The sequence below is a fragment of the Enhydra lutris genome, unplaced genomic scaffold, assembly GCF_002288905.1.
Source record: "Enhydra lutris kenyoni isolate GAN:26980312 unplaced genomic scaffold, ASM228890v2 scaffoldscaffold6, whole genome shotgun sequence".
Classification (NCBI taxonomy): Eukaryota; Metazoa; Chordata; class Mammalia; order Carnivora; family Mustelidae; genus Enhydra; species Enhydra lutris.
Genome location: NW_019154090.1, coordinates 7,930,609 through 7,947,261, shown reverse-complemented (window position 1 = coordinate 7,947,261; position 16,653 = coordinate 7,930,609). Strand labels below are relative to the sequence as shown.

At 49.2% G+C, this 16,653-nt stretch overlaps 1 protein-coding gene across 1 annotated transcript in view; it reads right to left on the bottom strand.

The window, feature by feature from the left end:
- The window catches only part of LOC111141837 (breast carcinoma amplified sequence 1), a 91,546-nt gene extending 75,776 nt beyond the window's left edge, over positions 1-15,770 (bottom strand). The window contains exons 1-3 of the mRNA XM_022494673.1: positions 15,580-15,770; positions 5,769-5,845; positions 3,370-3,448 (exon numbers count right to left, since the gene is read on the bottom strand). Of these exons, the coding sequence (XP_022350381.1) occupies positions 3,370-3,448; positions 5,769-5,840 (151 nt within the window). The 5' untranslated portion in view covers positions 5,841-5,845; positions 15,580-15,770. The remainder of the gene's footprint in view (positions 1-3,369; positions 3,449-5,768; positions 5,846-15,579) is intronic.
- Positions 15,771-16,653: the final 883 nt, after the last annotated feature.

Genomic DNA, 16,653 nt, shown 5'->3' with positions numbered 1-16,653 from the left:
CTTGTGACTTTTCTCTATGGGCATACGTATATGTACACCCCACCAGAGACGAACACAGAGACTTCTGCCAAAAGAATCAAAAAACCCCCAGAATCCTACTTTTATACCCCCTTAAAAACTGCATTGGATATTATAACTTAGTTAATAATCTGGGGAAAAAAACAGCAAGATGGTAATAATAGGCTGCTTTCCTCATTAAATGGGATAATCACTCCGAAGCAAGTTGCAGAGGACTCAAGTTGTCAGTGAATGACAGGCAGAATTCTGACCTCAGAGGATTAATCTAAACTCTTTACATATTCTCCAGCGGGTGCCAGATAAGTTGAAAGCAAAGCTGTGGGGGACTAGAGCTAAATGCAAGGAACCTATGACTCACCAAAATGCGATTCTCTGTTTCCCTTGTCATGCGTCAGTATTCAAACAGCAATATGCTATTCCAGACTGTCGTCCTGTATTTCTGTAACCTGTTTTTCTCCTTTTAGGAATTCCTTCCATATATATATAATTTATTAATTGTATGTGTGTGTGTGTGTGTGTGTGTGTGTGTGTGTGTGTATTTATATAGATATATATGTAGATGTTGGGGAAGAAAGGAGGGAAAAAAATAGAAAAGGAAGGAGAGAGGGACCAAGGGAGGGAGAAAGGAAGGGCCTTTCTCAATTCCCAACCCTACGTTCTTTTGTTCTTCCTACACACTCCTTGCCTTTGTGCCCTATACTACAAATAGGGGAATGATCGTATAATTATGATAGAGAAAGAGGTTTCTCTATGATAGAGAAAGAGGCGTATTATATTCTCAATGCCTCTCAATTTCCTGAGAACAAACATCTACAGTTTGTAAATTATATAAATGGTATGATTCTCATTTCAAAGCCTGTGCATCTCAATGGCCAGCTTTTACCCCATCATCAAAGGCTGTTGCTGTAAATACATACATTTGGTGTACATCAAAGTATAAGTTTGACCCACAGGGTTTAAAGGAAGGAAAACTTGGGGCCTTTTCTCATCCAGTGACTGCCAGTCCTGGCGGTGTGTCAGAATCCTCCAGAAGGCTCCCCACCTTAGCTTATTGTAGATAGAACCTATGGGAGGGGCCCTGCATTCTAAGCTTTTAATAAACTCCTCAGGAATGATACTGTGATATAGAAAAGAAATACCTATTTGGTCTTCGTCCCCATTCCTGGCACAGGCCGCCTAAAACTTATCATATAAATGATAAGAGCCATGAAGACGTCTTTTGTTATTCATAACAAGCCAGCCCCTTTTAACTACCTCGGAGTTTATGTTAATGAGGTGACTTTGGAAAGCCCCTAAGGATGGGGGCCCAGGTTGCCAGGGGAACCAGGCTTGTGATTAGAGGGTTGGAACTTTCAGCCCCATCCCCCATCTCTGGGGAGGGGAGAGTGGCTGGATATTGAGTTCCATCACCGATGGCCAATGACTTAATCAATCATGCCTGTGTAATAGAGCATGCACAAAAATCCCTACAGTACAGGGTTCAGAGAGCTGGCTGCAGGGAGGGTGGGCCACGGAAGCTCCATATCAACCCTCCCGCCCCCGCTCCCAAACCCAGGAGCCCTCCTACCTTGCCCTATGCCTCCCTTCCCTCTGGCTGTGGCTGAGTTTTATCCTTTTATAATGAACTGGTCATCTAGAAAGTCAACAGTTCTCCCGAGGTCTGTGAGCCATTCCAGCAAATGAAAGAACCTGAGTGGGGCTCATGGGGATCTCTGATTTGTGCACGTAAGCAGAGCACCCACTGCGTGTGAAAGCGGGAGGCAGTCTTAAGGGACTGAGGCTTCAGCCTGTGGGGGCTGATGTTACCTTTAGGTCGACAGAGTCAGAACTCCATTGAGATGGAGGACACCCAGAAGCATCACAGAATTGCTTGGTATGGAAAGCCCACACATTTGGTGTCCAGTGTGGTGTGTGTAGTAGAATATAAAGAAAGGAGTTTTCCCCTAATGCTAGGGCGTTCTAAAACCTCTAGAACCAATAATAGGACTCATTTCCTCATTGCTCAGAAGAAGAAACTGAAACCCAGAAACTTACATGCAAATGACAGCAACCGTAATCATAAAATAATAGTGATAGCTGATACATGGAGCACTTACTATATGGCAGGCACTGAAATAGGTGTTTTATTAAATCTGATACTTATGTTGTAGGTACTATTGCTATCCCACTTTACAGACAAGGAGAATGAGGTCCAGAGAGCTTAAGTAACTTGCTTAAGGACACACAGCTGGTAGGTGGAAAGCCAGCAGGTGGATTCCAGAGTTACCCCTGACCACTTCTTCTTCTTATAGAAGTTTATATACATGTCCTCCGCAAAGTAGAACCCAGCCACTTTTGATGCACTGAATTTATAGTCTTCTAATGCAGGACAAAACAAAATAGATAAGTGTATCATCCCATTTTAAAACTGGCCTTGTGTAGGGAAGATTCTGTTTCCTTGTCTACTTCACCAGTTTCTGTAGAGTTCCTAAGTGCTGGGTAACACGTAGATGTTTGATGGACAGGCTCCTTTAATCCTCTCGGGAATTGTGTGAGCCCGGAGCCCGGCATGTGGCTCCATCCCAGACCCTGAGATCATGACCTTAGCAGAAGGCAGACGCTTAACCGCCTGAGCCACCCTGGTGCCCCGCAGAGCAGGGACTTTAACCTCAGTCTGTCCAGCTCCAAATGCCAAGCTCTTAGTGTTTCACTCTTTTGCTTTTGTCTTATCTGCTGGAGATCTTGCCCTCTTCCAGCGGTTACGCATACTCAGAAGCAATGGGTGCTGCTCGGAGTCGAACTGTAACCCCCAGTGCCTGTGACTTCGTTTGGAAACAGGGTTTTTGCCAATGACCACGTTAGGATGAGGTCAGTTAGGATGGACACCAACCCAATATGACTATGTCCCTATAGAAAGGACATGCGACACACAAACAGATGTGCACAGAGAGGACAGCATCTGGAAACCACGGAACAACTGAGACTCTCGGGAGCTCAGACAGGGGCAGAGAACAGGTTCCTGCTTGCGATGCTCAGAAGAGCTCAGGAGGTGCTTTTCTCTCCTACCTACCCACTGCCCCGCTGGCTCATGGTCTGTACCTTCATTTCTGTGTCTGTGGTTTTCCTTTTTAATACAGCTGAATATAGTCCAAAGAAAAGACCTGTGGCCTCCAGCACTGTGAGACAACACATTTCTGCTGTGTAAGTCGCCCTGTTTGTGACACTGTCCCAGTGGCCCCAGGACACTAACACTAACGTTTTCAAAGCGAGCCTTTGGCTTCAAGCCTTGCGTTCTCTTTTCACCATACACAGGATCGGCAGACCCTTCCCCACCCCCCGAGGAGCAGCCCACTTCCCCAGCGTGGCACTGACCTTCGCCATGGAATGGAATGTCACAGGTCGATATCATCACCGGCGTCCCGTTTTGACCACACTCACACTCAGGCGCTCCCTGCAACAGAATATGCGGCAATTCGTAGTCAGGTGTTTGGGGAAAATCAGAACTCAAGGAAAAACCTCAAGGCCACAGGGTGCATCACCAAATTAAACTTAAAGGCTATGTTTCTGGAAACTACTCAGCTTCCCATCATGCCTCAGGGAACTGAGTAAACCATTCATCTCAGGGAGCCCCACGAACACAGGCAGGATGGACCCCATTGCGCAGTGAGACGCCCAGCTGACAGGGATGCTCATCTAATCAGTGGGGAGAGAGAATTGGACGCGCCGATCCCTGAGTCCCGGGAGGTTAACCACATGCCACCCTCCCAAAAACACAGTGTCGTCCTCAGCCCAGCCCTTAGTCAACAAACTTGTCAAATACAGGAAGTTCACCGTGGCTTTCCTTCTGCTCCACACCCTCTCCCTCCCTCCTCACCGTTGGAACCTTTGTTCCAGTTTCCTGCCCTGATTATTTTTATTCTTGACATTGGCTGCAGAAATTTAAGAAGCTTATATACGTATATATATGCGTATGTACGTATGTACATATTCACACAGAAAGGAAAATGTTCCACAGAGAGAATGTCTGTTACATAATGCTATTTTAGTAATAAGGCCATCTAAATGTTACCACCAATAGCTGACACTAATTGGATATTGATTATGTGCTAAGTACTCTGCACACCATATCGTATTTTGCGAATAGCATCGGTAGGGTAGTATCGTTGAATAAATGCCCAGAGAGAAAACCACAGTCTGATGGCACTCCTGAAGGTGGGAACCTTGTGGGAGGGACACAGAAGACTTTTCTTTTTTTTAGGTTTTTGTAATGGTCTTAAGGGTTTAAAATAAGCCTGCGTTCTTGCATCTATCGTTAACCCTCCCAAGAAATCACGACAAGGAAACTTCCAACCTGTGTGACTGTTTGGTCCCGAGCTCATGACCGGCATCCCCTTTGGGGCAATCCTGGGTGTGCCAATTTGATTTCTTTGGCTCCCAGAGTTTTTATTTTCAAGTCTTTGGGAATTAGTTGCCGGTGTTTAAAAAGCAGGAGAGCTCACGAACCCTGTTTTCCAACTGCTAATTACAAACCGGACTGGGAACATCTGGTTGGTTTCTGTCGCCAGAGCTCACCATTTGCCCACGGACCCTTGGTCTCCCGTCCCCTGAAGGTAACTGCCCCCGCTTCCCTCCCTTCTGTCACTGCCCCCTGCAGAGCCCCCGGAGGCCAGAGGCTCCCAGATGAGGAGTCACTTGGGAGCTTGAGGGACTGCTGAAGCCCAAGCCACCCCACCCTCCAGGCTGCGTCTCAGTTGCTGTCAGGTGGGACCAGGCAGCGGGAGTCTGTCTGCAAAGCTTCCCAGACGATGGACTCAGCGCTCAGGCTTGACACCCACTCTGCAGGCACCGGAGTTTTGAGCCCATTTCTTCAAACCCAGCCTTCTATTCTGAGCAGGAATTCTCCGTTGATACGATCGATATTAGTTCGTAGGGGGTTATAAACCTCCTACGGGGGTTTCCATGATCACGGACGGGGTTCCAAGTGTTCAGTGGCATGGATTGCAGCAGTGCAGGCTCTCGGCCACTTGGTGGTAGGAGATCTAAGGAGCGGCGCTGGGGTGTCCCTGGCCTCAGCCCTCCAGCGCAGTCTCCTAAAAGAAGCGTTCCTAAGCCGGTAGAGCCCCCTGCCCGCTGCACTGAAGACGCCGCTGCCTGCCCTCACTGCCACCCTCATTCTGGTCTAACTGGTCTACGGAGCTACTCCGGCCAGGGATCCCCATGTGGAGCCGAGGCTGTGAGCTGCTGGCCCGAGCCTGGGGTTTCCCATCCTCAGCACCACTGACGCTGGGGGCCAGATCATCCCCTGTTCTGGGGGCTGCCCTGTGCACTGCTTAGCAGCATCTCTGGACTCTACCCGCTAGATCAGGAGCCCTGAGCTGTGACAATCCAAAATGTCTCCAGACACTGGTGGAGTAGGGGGGAATGGGAGGGGGGTAGGCAAAATCACCCACAGCTGAGAACCACCTGGCTGTAGGGCCCAAACTGGCCCCATACGATGAACCTGGGAGGTCCTTGAAGACCCTGTTTGCATAGACTCCCAGCCTTGTAATTTGGGATTCGGGAAGTCTTAGGCGAGGCCTTGGAGCCTGCATCTTTAACAAGCTCCTGGATGGATGCGGAGCTTTGACTACAATGGAGGAATCCCTGGGAACAGCAGCACGTCGTCAGTAATGTCTGTGTGATGAGCACCGAACAGGCCATTCACTCTGCGGTCACCCCCGAATCTAGCTGCTGGTCAGTCGCGAATGACCCCGTGACCCTAACTATACTACCTTGTTAGCTTCTGCCTCCAGTTCGTTCTCTTGGTCTTCAGCTCTTTGCGGGACACTCATTTGGTTACCCATTGTTCCTGCAATGGAGAAGAAAAGAGATAAAGAGAGGGAAGAATTAAAACAAGAATCTTATTCCCGCCTATGAAGCTAAGTGTCGTGAACGGGCAGGTTACTGCGGGTGTTATCACCGCAAGCCCAAGTTAGCTCAATTGTTCGTATTTATTTTGGGGGATGAGAAAAGGTTTGGGACTCCTATATTCAGTAGAGTTTAAGTCCAATGCAACCCCAGTTTTCAACTGCTGGGAGGAAATCGTTATCATCATGAAAAACATATTCAGTATAGATAACATTTTTTTTTTCTCTTTTAGCCCAGCACAGCTATCGTATCAAAGAAATGTTAGAATGTAGATAATTAAAATAATACTTATAATTTTTAGTATTCTCTAATTGTCAAACTAAAGACCCCTTGTTAAAACTCCTCATGGCACTGGCTTTTGGTTTGTTTGCTTTTGTTTTTCATAGCTAGCAATTAGAGGTACTTATAATGATATATTTATAATTAAATATAGAGCTAAAGCCTGGTGGGTAGGTACTAAAGTCTGGTGGGTAGGTAGTAAGTCCATCGGCTTGATAGTTTAATAGTTTGATACTTTGATAGTTCAGCTCAGCATGGTACAGTGGTTGGGAGCACAGAATCTGAGCAAGACAACCTAGCCTTGACCCCCTCCCTCTGCTTCTCCTTGCTGTGTGTCTTTGCGCAAGTTAACGAGGCTCTCTGTGCCTCACAGGCCTGCTACACGACTCAGTGATGAATGCTTGTGGTAGTGTGATAAGGAAAGTGGTAAGAACAACGTCTGGCTCGGTATAAGTGATAGATTAAGTGCTTGTTAAACCAAACACATAGGATTTCATGCAATGAGCCTAAGTAAATCCGTGATATAACAGGGGCCGGGCTATGGGTAGGTAGGTAGGATGGATGGTTCTGGGTTGAAGGAACAATGAGTCCAGACTGGGAGGGCAAAACAGAACATTTAGCTTCTGTGTCCCTTCCCCGATACGCTGTGAGCATCATGAGGCCGGGACTGTCTCTTTCCCTGCTGTTGTCTCTTCTGTCCTCAATGCAGTGTTTCCATTTATCAGATCTAATTATCAGTTAGTGGTGAGAGGAGGGGATAATCATTGATAGCTTACCCTACCCCACCCCCCCACACCCCCAGCTAGGCATGTGCCCACATCATTACTTAGCCTCTCGAGAGCCTTGTTTTAATAATAATGATAAAAGTCAACAATTATGTAGCACGTCCTCAGTCCCAGCACTGAGTCCCCAAGCACGCTCCCGGAGTTGGTTTACTGAGCCCCACAGCACCCCTGTGAAACGGGTGTTGCCATCACTTCGTTCTAGATATGAGGAAGCTGAGGCCGAATCACTTTCCAAAGGTCATCCCCGTAGTGATGGCAGAGGCAAGATTCAAACAGGCTGCTTGGGCTCCTGACCCCTGGGATGTTCTGCATAGTACTACCTCCCTTTCGAGAGGAGGGAATTAGGTTCCCAAAACTCACCCAAGAGAGACATCCGGGAAATGCAGAGTGAGGGTTTGACCCAGAGGATGCCTGGTCTCAGAAGCAGGGCTCTTTCAGACATCCCCGAGACCTGCTGCCTTGAGACCTAAAAGTTTCTTTTTACACACAAATAATGTATGTTTGGGGAGCGGCAGGCTCATCAGCTCTGGGAGCTTTCAGAATAGAAGCCAGCACTTTTGATTTCTGGTTGAAAGCCACCTGTGCATCTCTAAGGACTCCCATGGAGTTCTGGCCCACAGGGTATGAGGTTTCATGCCCTGGTAACAGACACACTGAGTCATCAGATACTTCAGAGGCCAAAAAAGGGTCATAGGTCTCACGAAATGCTCTCTTGGGAGAATTTGATCGATAACAGGATCTGGGGATGTTATGTGTTTTCTCATCATACCAGGTAATAAAACTGAGCACCTGCTAACACATACAGGACTTTAGTGAATTTGCATGGCTTCCTACTTACAAAATCCATGCCATGCGTAGTTACAAGAGACCACCACTTCCATCTATAAACAGGGCATCGTGCACATCGCGTTGAATCCTCAAGACTGGGGTGGAGGAGCAACAGCGGTGGCCAAACCCAGCCCGCTGCCTAGTTCAGTGTGGCCGGAGAGCTAAGAACAGGCTGTACATTTATAAATGGTTGGAAAAAAATCAGAGGAAGAACCACGGATTATGACACAGGAAGCTTACACGCACTCCAAATTTCCATATCTATCCGTGGATTCTATCCGGAGACAGCCACGCCCACTCATTCGCATCTTGTCAACAAGGGGCTGCTTTCACGCTACAGAGGCGGAGTTACATAGTTCCAGCAGAGATTACACGGTCTATAAAGCCTACGATATTCACTATCTAGCCTTTTCCAGAATGTTTATCAATCGCTGCTGGAGATCACTCTGAGTGATATATACCTAGTTTGCAAAGAAAGGGGTTCATGGAGCTGAGAGACAAAGTGTTGGCGGTAGTTAGACTGACCTGGATTTGAACCCGCTGTGTATAAAAATTAAGACGACACCTCTAACAACCACAGGCGTGACAAAATAGGAACAACAACAACGAAATTGGTGAGTGATCACCATGTGTTGAGCAGCTATTCAAAGGGCTTTACTTATAATAAACTTGTTGACTCCTTGCAGCAAATCAGTAAGGCAGTCGTATCATTATTCCAATTTTATGGACAAGGAAACTGAGGTCAGTGGGTGAGATGCCTTGACCAAAGCCACGCACAAGGATAGACACACAGATTATGTCACCACCTGAGCCCAGCTTTTAACAAAATTACAAATGAGTCACCAAGGGGTCTGCAGATTTTTCAAGTTCTTCTTATTCAATGCAGATTCAGTCCAATCTGGGGGCTACTTTCAAAAAATGTCTGAGGTCATGATGTGAGCAGGCTGGAGAATGTTTCCTCCCAAGGAGCTAGGGCTCCCTTTTCCTGATAATTGCACATTTGAAGTAGCATTTGAAGTAGGCTCTTCGCAAATTCAGGGCCAAGTGGATGGAAAGAAGGACCCTGCATTTGCCGTCTTTTGCAGGGAGAGAACCTGGGTTCAGATAATACTGCTTCCCACCCACAGTCACAACACAGGTGTTGTGAAATTGTTCCAGCTCTTCCTTAGGATTTTGTAAAGAAGAGGATTTACAGGGACAAACACAAAAGGTTCCTGCCACCTATTGGCCGTCGTCAGTATCAGCAGAAATGAATACAGTCAGTCTCCAAGGCGAGGTCAGACTTTTGGGAGGGCAAGGGGAACAATTTCACATTTAGCAATTACATCTTCTGTTAAAAGCTGGCTCGAGCAGGGCAAGTCCTCCCCTGCTCTAAAGATAGTACAGCTAGGGGCGCCTGGGTGGCTCAGTGGGTTAAACCTCTGCTTTCAGCTCAGGTCATGATCCGGGGTCCTGGGATCGAGACCCGCATCGGGCTCTCTGCTCAGTGGGGAGCCTGCTTCTCCCTCTCTCACTCCCCCTGCTTGTGTTCCTTCTGTTCACTGTCTCTCTCTCTCTCTCTGTCAAATCAATCAATCAATAAATCTTGAAAAAAAAAAAAGATAGTACAGCTAATAAAACAATCATGATAATCACATCTGATGTGTCGGGAGAGCCAGCCCTGTGCCAGCCCAGTGCTGAACACTCTAGGTAAAGAGCCACGTGGCACATAGGATAAGGATGGGAGTGAGCCAGGGCAAGTTACTGAGCCTCGAAGGGCCTCAGCTTCCTCTTCTGTAAAATGGGGATAACAGGGGTACCTGGGTGGCTCAGTCAGTCAAGTGTCCGCCTTCAGTTCAGGTTATGATCTTAGGGTTCTGGGATGGACCCCCAGCATCAGGCTTCCTGCTAAGTGGAGGGTCTGCTTCTCCCTCTCCCTCTACCCCTCCTCCCCACTTACATTCATTCTCTCTCTCTCTCTCTCAAATAAATAAAATCTTTAAACAAAAATTCTAAAAATGGGGATGACACTAGGACCAACCTTAAGAGGTTGTTGCAAGAATTGAATGAGTTATTCTGTGCGAGGTGTGGGGAAGAGAGCGTGGCTCACAGTGGGCGCCGCGCCCACGGAAGCCATGATTACAGTTATCACCATTACATCCAAGTGTATTTGCAGGCAGTTTCCCCCAAAGCTCTCTGATCGTGGGAATCAGCTAAGGAACCCGGCACCACCTCTGATTCTCAACATTCTCTCACCAAAAAGTCGGGTTGGAGCCCTGGATCTGTATTTTTAGTAAAGGCACAGGGCAGTCTCATAATCAGGTACATACAGAGAGTACCACAATGGTGAGCGTCTGTCCAGGATGTCCTGGGAAAGAAGGTGTTCAGGGGTGCAGGACTTTCATGCTAAAAACCAGGAAAGCACGTCCCCCACCCCCCCACCACCAAGGGGAAAGTAGGATGAGCTGAGCTCCCTATAACCCAGCTCAAGGACTCTGGGACGTGAGGCCTCTTTACCCCCAGTTAATGGATAGCAAAACTGAGGCTCAGGTGGTTCAGACAACAACTCCTTTCTGGGCTGGGGTTTTCTCCGGTGTCCAAAAAATGTGAAAAATTAATCAGATCAGGAGTTTTTCCATCAGGAAAGCTGTATTCATTTGAAAGAACCAGTTTTTAGTTGGAAAACAAAAAAACCAACAAAAACGGAAAAAAACAAAAACACATTTGAAGGTAATGCCCTTTCTTTAGTGAACCAATGGTGTGAGTTGTTTTGTTTTTAATGACCTATTCTGACATTAAACACCAGCCAGGCCATATGGTGGGGCATTTTGTTTTTGAAATTGGACTCATGTTGGAGCCCTTAGCATTTTGAGAACGTGGGGTCAGTCTTTGCGAGAGGTCGTTGGGATAGAAAATTCTTTTAGTTCTCCACCTCCGCTGTGTCCTTGAGGCCACAATCAGTGGGTGCAGGAGACACAGGGGGGGACTTAAATCCCCGTGCCCTGGCCCCAGCTGGACCCAATCCCTCAGATTTTCCAGGCTGGAGCCCGTGGCACCAGTACGTTTTCATGATCTCCAGGTGATCTCTGTGACAGCCAGGGCCTCTGTTTTGGACACTTCGGGGTGTGGAAGCTTCCCCTGGGCGAGGGATCTCCCCCAGATGTTGCCTAACCTGACACACAGAACACGGATTCTCAGATGGAGGAAGGGCCTCTGCCTTCGGGCCCCATAATCATCATCAGCTTAGGCATCTGAAATGCCCCCCAAACTTGCCAGGGCCATCTTTGTGGGTCCTTTGTGCTGTCAGCCTGCAAATGCCGGGGAACCTGGGCCTCCAGCTGCCCTTCCCTGAGAATGGGTGTGCAGGGCACCGTGGCTCCAGCCAGCCCCACTCTTCCAAGTGAGGACCGTATTGCCCTCTAGGAGACATTTCTGAGGGTCACAACTCAGGGCCGGGGGGCTGCTGCTGGCGCCCAGTGAGCAGAGACCAGAGACGCTGCTGAACATCGTGCAGGGCACAGGACAGCCCCCAGCAGAGAATGACTTGCCCCCAAATGCGACCAGCGTGGAAGTAGTGGGATCTGGCTCTAGGGGCTGGACTTGGTAGTTTTCTCCTTGCACTTATGGCCCAGTGTTCCCTAGTGACCTACGTTTCTGAGGAGCTGCTGGGGGTCTAGTCCCTGGTGGTGAAACAGAGTAGCCCTCTGTCCTGACTCACACCAGCTGTGGGCATAGCTTCGGCCCCCATTCTGTACGGGTGAGGGGTGAGGGGTGGAGGAAAGATGGCAGCAGGTTCGTCCTCACCGCGTTTAGTCCTGCGGTTCATGTACAGCAGCGAAGGACTGACGATTAGCCATTATAATAGGGGCCACATCAAATGTGCTGTGCCTTCAGAATCATAATAGCTCGTATCTCCACAGCATCCACTCTCTATGCTGGACCCTTCCCCGAGTGCTGTCTTATATGGGTATATCACGTCCTCCCAAGAGCCCCACGAGGCACGCATTTATATCTTCCCATCCTACAGATGCCAAACCTGCTGCAGGAAGCTGACGCTCCTTGCCTAAGATTGTGCTATGGACTGACCTGCTTCTCCCTCCAGATTCGCATGGTGGAGCCCTAACTGCCGCTGTGTCCAGAGACACGGTCCCTAAGGAAGTCAGTAAGGTTAGAGGAGGTTAGCGGGGTGGGGCCCTGATCTCAGAGGATTAGCGTCTTTGGAAGAGGGGACCCCGAGAGAGCTTGCTCATTCTCCGCCATGTGAGGCCGCAGCGAGAGGACAGCAGAGTGAGAGAGGCAGGAAAAGAGGCCCCACCAGGATCAGAGTCTGCCACGACCTTCATCATGGACTTCCAGCCTCCAGAGCTGTCAGAAAATACATATCTGTTGTTTAAGTCACCAAGCCTACGGCGTTTTTGTTAAAACGGCAGGAGCTGACGAATACAGGTTATCTGCTGGTAACTGGTAACTCAGGCTTTAACCCTTGGCAGCCGGCTTCCGCAGCTCAAACTCTTAACTTTTTCCTTCTTACCTTCTACTGTGTCCTCTGCCGTTTAAGTTATACTCTTATTTTATTAAATGTTTCTATGTAATGTGATACACTATAGAATATAAAATATTGCGTAGCTGTCTGTGCAATAAGAAATGAAAATCACACCCAGTCAAGGAGTGTGGTCTGATCTACAGTCAGTGCACACTTGAGGAGGGACACGCAACCGGAGGGTCATCAGCAATCTTTGGGCAAAGATTTAGCACAAGGGCTTGGCAGTAGTCAGTTGAGAAAACGTTAGTCCTTCCTAATACTATTTATTTCTCTTACGAATGTTATGATCCCATTAGCTCTGTGGTGTGTTCCCTGGGAGAATTAGTCAGCCCGGAAGTGGTCCTCGAACTCCTCCCTCCTCTTTCACACAAGTGGTTGGTGTTTAGGTCACCTCCTTGCAGTGAGAGGTTAACTATAAGCCCCCCTCCAGGGAACAGAGTCAACCCTAAACACGGGACATGCTGCCCGGGAGAAAGCATTTCTGAAAGCTGCCTTCCAGCAAGGAGCTAAAGGACTGCCCAGTGGGGAGGGGAGGTTCTCAAACAGTGGTGACAGGATTAGTCACCAAGTAAGCAGAAACACCTTAGATCAACGCCATGGAATGTAGGCAAGCTGTGGGTCCTCCCTACCACCCAGTTGAGGGCCCTGCCAACAGAGTCATCTGGCGCACCCAGCAGAGCAAGCTCTCTGCCCCCCGACTCCAAAGGGAAGATCAAATGAGTAAAGAGACCAGACCTGCTCTGCCAGGTCCCATGACCCTGCGTCTCCTTGTGTTCCCCAGCACAGTGCTGGGAGCGGTAGACACTCTGAGGGCCTCCAACGTACGGTGGTACAGGTTGCCTCCTGCACAAGGGGGCACATGAGGACTGAAATCCATCCTTCGCTGTGCTCCCCAAGCCCTGTGCCGTAGAATGGACCATGTGGGTCCAGGAGAAGAGGTCCCCTTATCAGAATCACAACGGGTGTTTCAGGAACACTCGGTAGTTGATATCTTGCTATGGGAATGCTCAAGTTATGTGCGTATAAATGGTGGATGTGCCTAGAAGGCTTAGAGCTTACTCTCTTACTCTTCGTGTCCCCAAGCATCTTCCAGCTAGTCGTGCAGTGGGTAGCATTATCTGAAGGCTCCCTCTGAGCCAGGCAGGGCCAGAGAGGCCCCCAGGTACAAAATGCAAGCAGCCACTCCCTCTTTCCAAGTGCAGAATCTGCGCTTGGAAATGAGCGTCCCCTCCCCCAGCCCTGGATTTTGCCCTCCGGTGCTTTGCTTGCTATACATCCTAGTCCTGGCCCTGGGGCGAGGAACTTTACTTTCCTTGTCTCCGTTTTTCCTTAGAGCACCCCATGGTTCCGCCACTACACAGATAAGCAAACTGAGGCGCAGGGAGGCATTCCCCTCGCCTCCAGAGTGCACACCCGGCGAGGACAGGTGCAAGGCGGGTCCTGCTTTCTTTAATGGACGTTGGTGATTAAATGTATAAATAAGAGTAACTCCCACCCTCTCCGCCTCCCCTGCCCCAGATCAGAAAGCCCGAAGGAGGCAGAGCAGGGGTCGATCCTGGCTCCGGTGCGTCGGGCTGTCACGTCCATAACTATTCCCAGTACCGGGCAACGGTAAGAGGAGCTACCAGCAGTGCGACCGTCAGCACGTGTCCCTCCAGCAGGACAGAGGAGACCCGTCCCTCAGTGTGAGCATCTGCTGTCTTGGGAAACCGGCCAGGATGGGTCCCGACGGGCCGTTGGCTCTCCAGAAGCACAGGACTTCTTGGTAAAAAGACAACCAACTGTTCCCGAGTTTCAGAAACCTTGCAAAAAAAAGAATTCTCCATGACTGGGACTTGGCCTTGTGTCCCTTACTCCCCCTTTAGTAGAAAACGACTTTAGCACACTCCTCTCTTGGCTACTTTGGGGGCAAACCAGGACAAATACACCCCAGGCCTGAAGCCAGCGGTGTCTCAGCAGGCACCCCCGTGGATGGTGGGTGCATCAGGCACTCGCCTCTCATGCAAAATTTAAGGGGGAGCCGGAAAACTCAAGCCATCAAGACGAAGATTATATTTTTAACACAGCATTTAAAAAAACCCAGTCATGCTCTTACTGAACCTGTCTTTACTTAACCTGTTATTTTGTTCCTTGTGGATGTTTTGGCATTAATTTTATTTTTTAAATATTGCTTTAAAATATAATTTATCTTGGGGCACCCGGGTGGCTCAGTTGGTTAAGCATCCAATTATTGATTTCAGCTCAGGTCATGATCTCAGGGTTGTGAGATCGAGCCCTGTGTCAGGTTCCTGCTCAAGATTCTTTCTCCCTCTCTTCCTGCCCCTACACCCCCCAAATATATATATATATATATATAATTTATCTGGATGACTGAGTTTCTTGGTGTCTCTTAAATTCTGCACACCCGTGCGTGCCTCACTCCCTTCACTCGAATCCCAAATGGGCTGGATCTCAGCTCCATTCTGGGAGACCTGGGAGACCTGGAAGTTCTCCCCACTGGCCCTGCCTCCTCTCCCAGAGGTCAGGCAGAGGTGATGACGACGACAGAAACAAAAGCCAGCATTTATCAGTGCACAGGTGTCTGCTTGGATCTCAACACTAGAGGAAAGGAAGCCCAGGGAGGAGAAGTAACCCACCCCAGGACGCGCAGCCAGCCCGAGGCATCTGGCCCCAGGACACCCACCCTCTCATCACCTTGACGCTTCAAGGCAGGAAGGAATTTCAGAGGGCAATGCCAACTTCTGGAGTCCCGCCTCTGGGATTTGATCCCAGCACCCACCTCGAAGGACAGCTTTGAATGTTAAATAAGACAGTTTAGGTAAATAACCAGATTCATACAAGGAGTCCTTCTTCCCTTCTTCTCCACATCCTTAGACCATGCCCCTTGGCAGAGACTCAAAGTCAGCTTTCCTATAGGGGACTCTTGTCCTGACAATGGTCCCCAAATCCCATAGCATACCTCTTTGTCTGCTGATTTCTTACCCCAGGTTACACTTGAGATGGCTCTCCCTCGTTCCAAGCAAACCGGAGCTCTTTCTGTTCCTTTACAGCTGACACCACCCACACGGTCACACAATCTTTCTATAACACATTTGGTACGGCTATCTCTGGATTCATTTCGCAGACGGCGAAACTGAGGCTCACACACACCCAAGGCCACACAGTCAATCAGTGGCAGAGCCGGGGTTGAACTCAATCCTCGATGCCCGGCGTCTAGATTTCGCTGCCAACCACAAACAAGCCTAATCTGGAAGCTGTTACCTGTCGAGCCCCTGGCGGGAGTGTCTGCAGTCCCCTGGAGTCCCCTGGAGCTGCTCCTGCTCGGGGTGCCTTGTCTCCAGCAGGTGCAACCCAGAGCCAGGCAGGCGGCTGAGCCCGGCTCCCTGCCCTTTGCTTCCTCCTCCGGAGCCTGCTGGCTGAACACACAGAGCAGGGCAAACACTGGTCTGGGGGAGGCCCTCCTCCCCAGGGATCCTCCCACAGAAGCAGGTTCTCTTCCTGGCTGCAGGAGCTTTTCTCACCTCTCCAATCAGAACCCAGCACCTGATTTCTCCTGCACGAAGGCCTGCCTGGCACCCCAAGCATCCTGGCCGGCACCCCCTCTCCCCTGCACCTGCTCGGGTTGACCTGGGTTGCTGATTCCCTTCCCCAGGAACCACGGGCCATGGCCCAAGCTGGGAAAACACGTTCTCTAAGGTTTTGCAGTTCTGTCTGCCTTTCACCTTCATTTCTTCTAGAACACCACCTCCACGCCCACCTCGTTGGAAGGAACGAGCATCTCACCCACCGCGCCGGCCCCAGGCACAGAAACATCCCTCCCAGCGGGCTTTGGACACGGGAAAGCAGGTAATCTAAGGGTGGCTTATTGTTCTGAAGACCGAGGATGGCATGGAAAAGGACATTCTTTTTCTCCGCAGGCTAGAAATTCAAGATAGCCTGCTGAATTAACTGAATTTCAGCAGGGGTATTTATTAAAGTGTCTCACAAGGGCATATGTAATACAGGATGGGAGCATCAGTTAAAAATAGCAAAAGAGGGGCACCTGGGTGGCTCAGTGGGTTAAGCGACTGCCTTCGGCCTAGGTCATGATCTCAGGGTCCTGGGATCGAGCCCCTCATCGGGCTCTCTGCTCAGCCGGGAGCCTGCTTCTCCCTCTCTCTCTGCCTGCCTCTCTGCCTACTTGTGATCTTTCTCTTTGTCAGATAAATAAATAAAATCTTTAAAAAATATAAAAAAAAATAAAAAAATTGCAGTGACATTGGAAATTTAAAAAAATAACAAAAGAAGAGGGACAGTAAGAGTGAATACATCGATGTGTGCATTCAGGATCAGAAA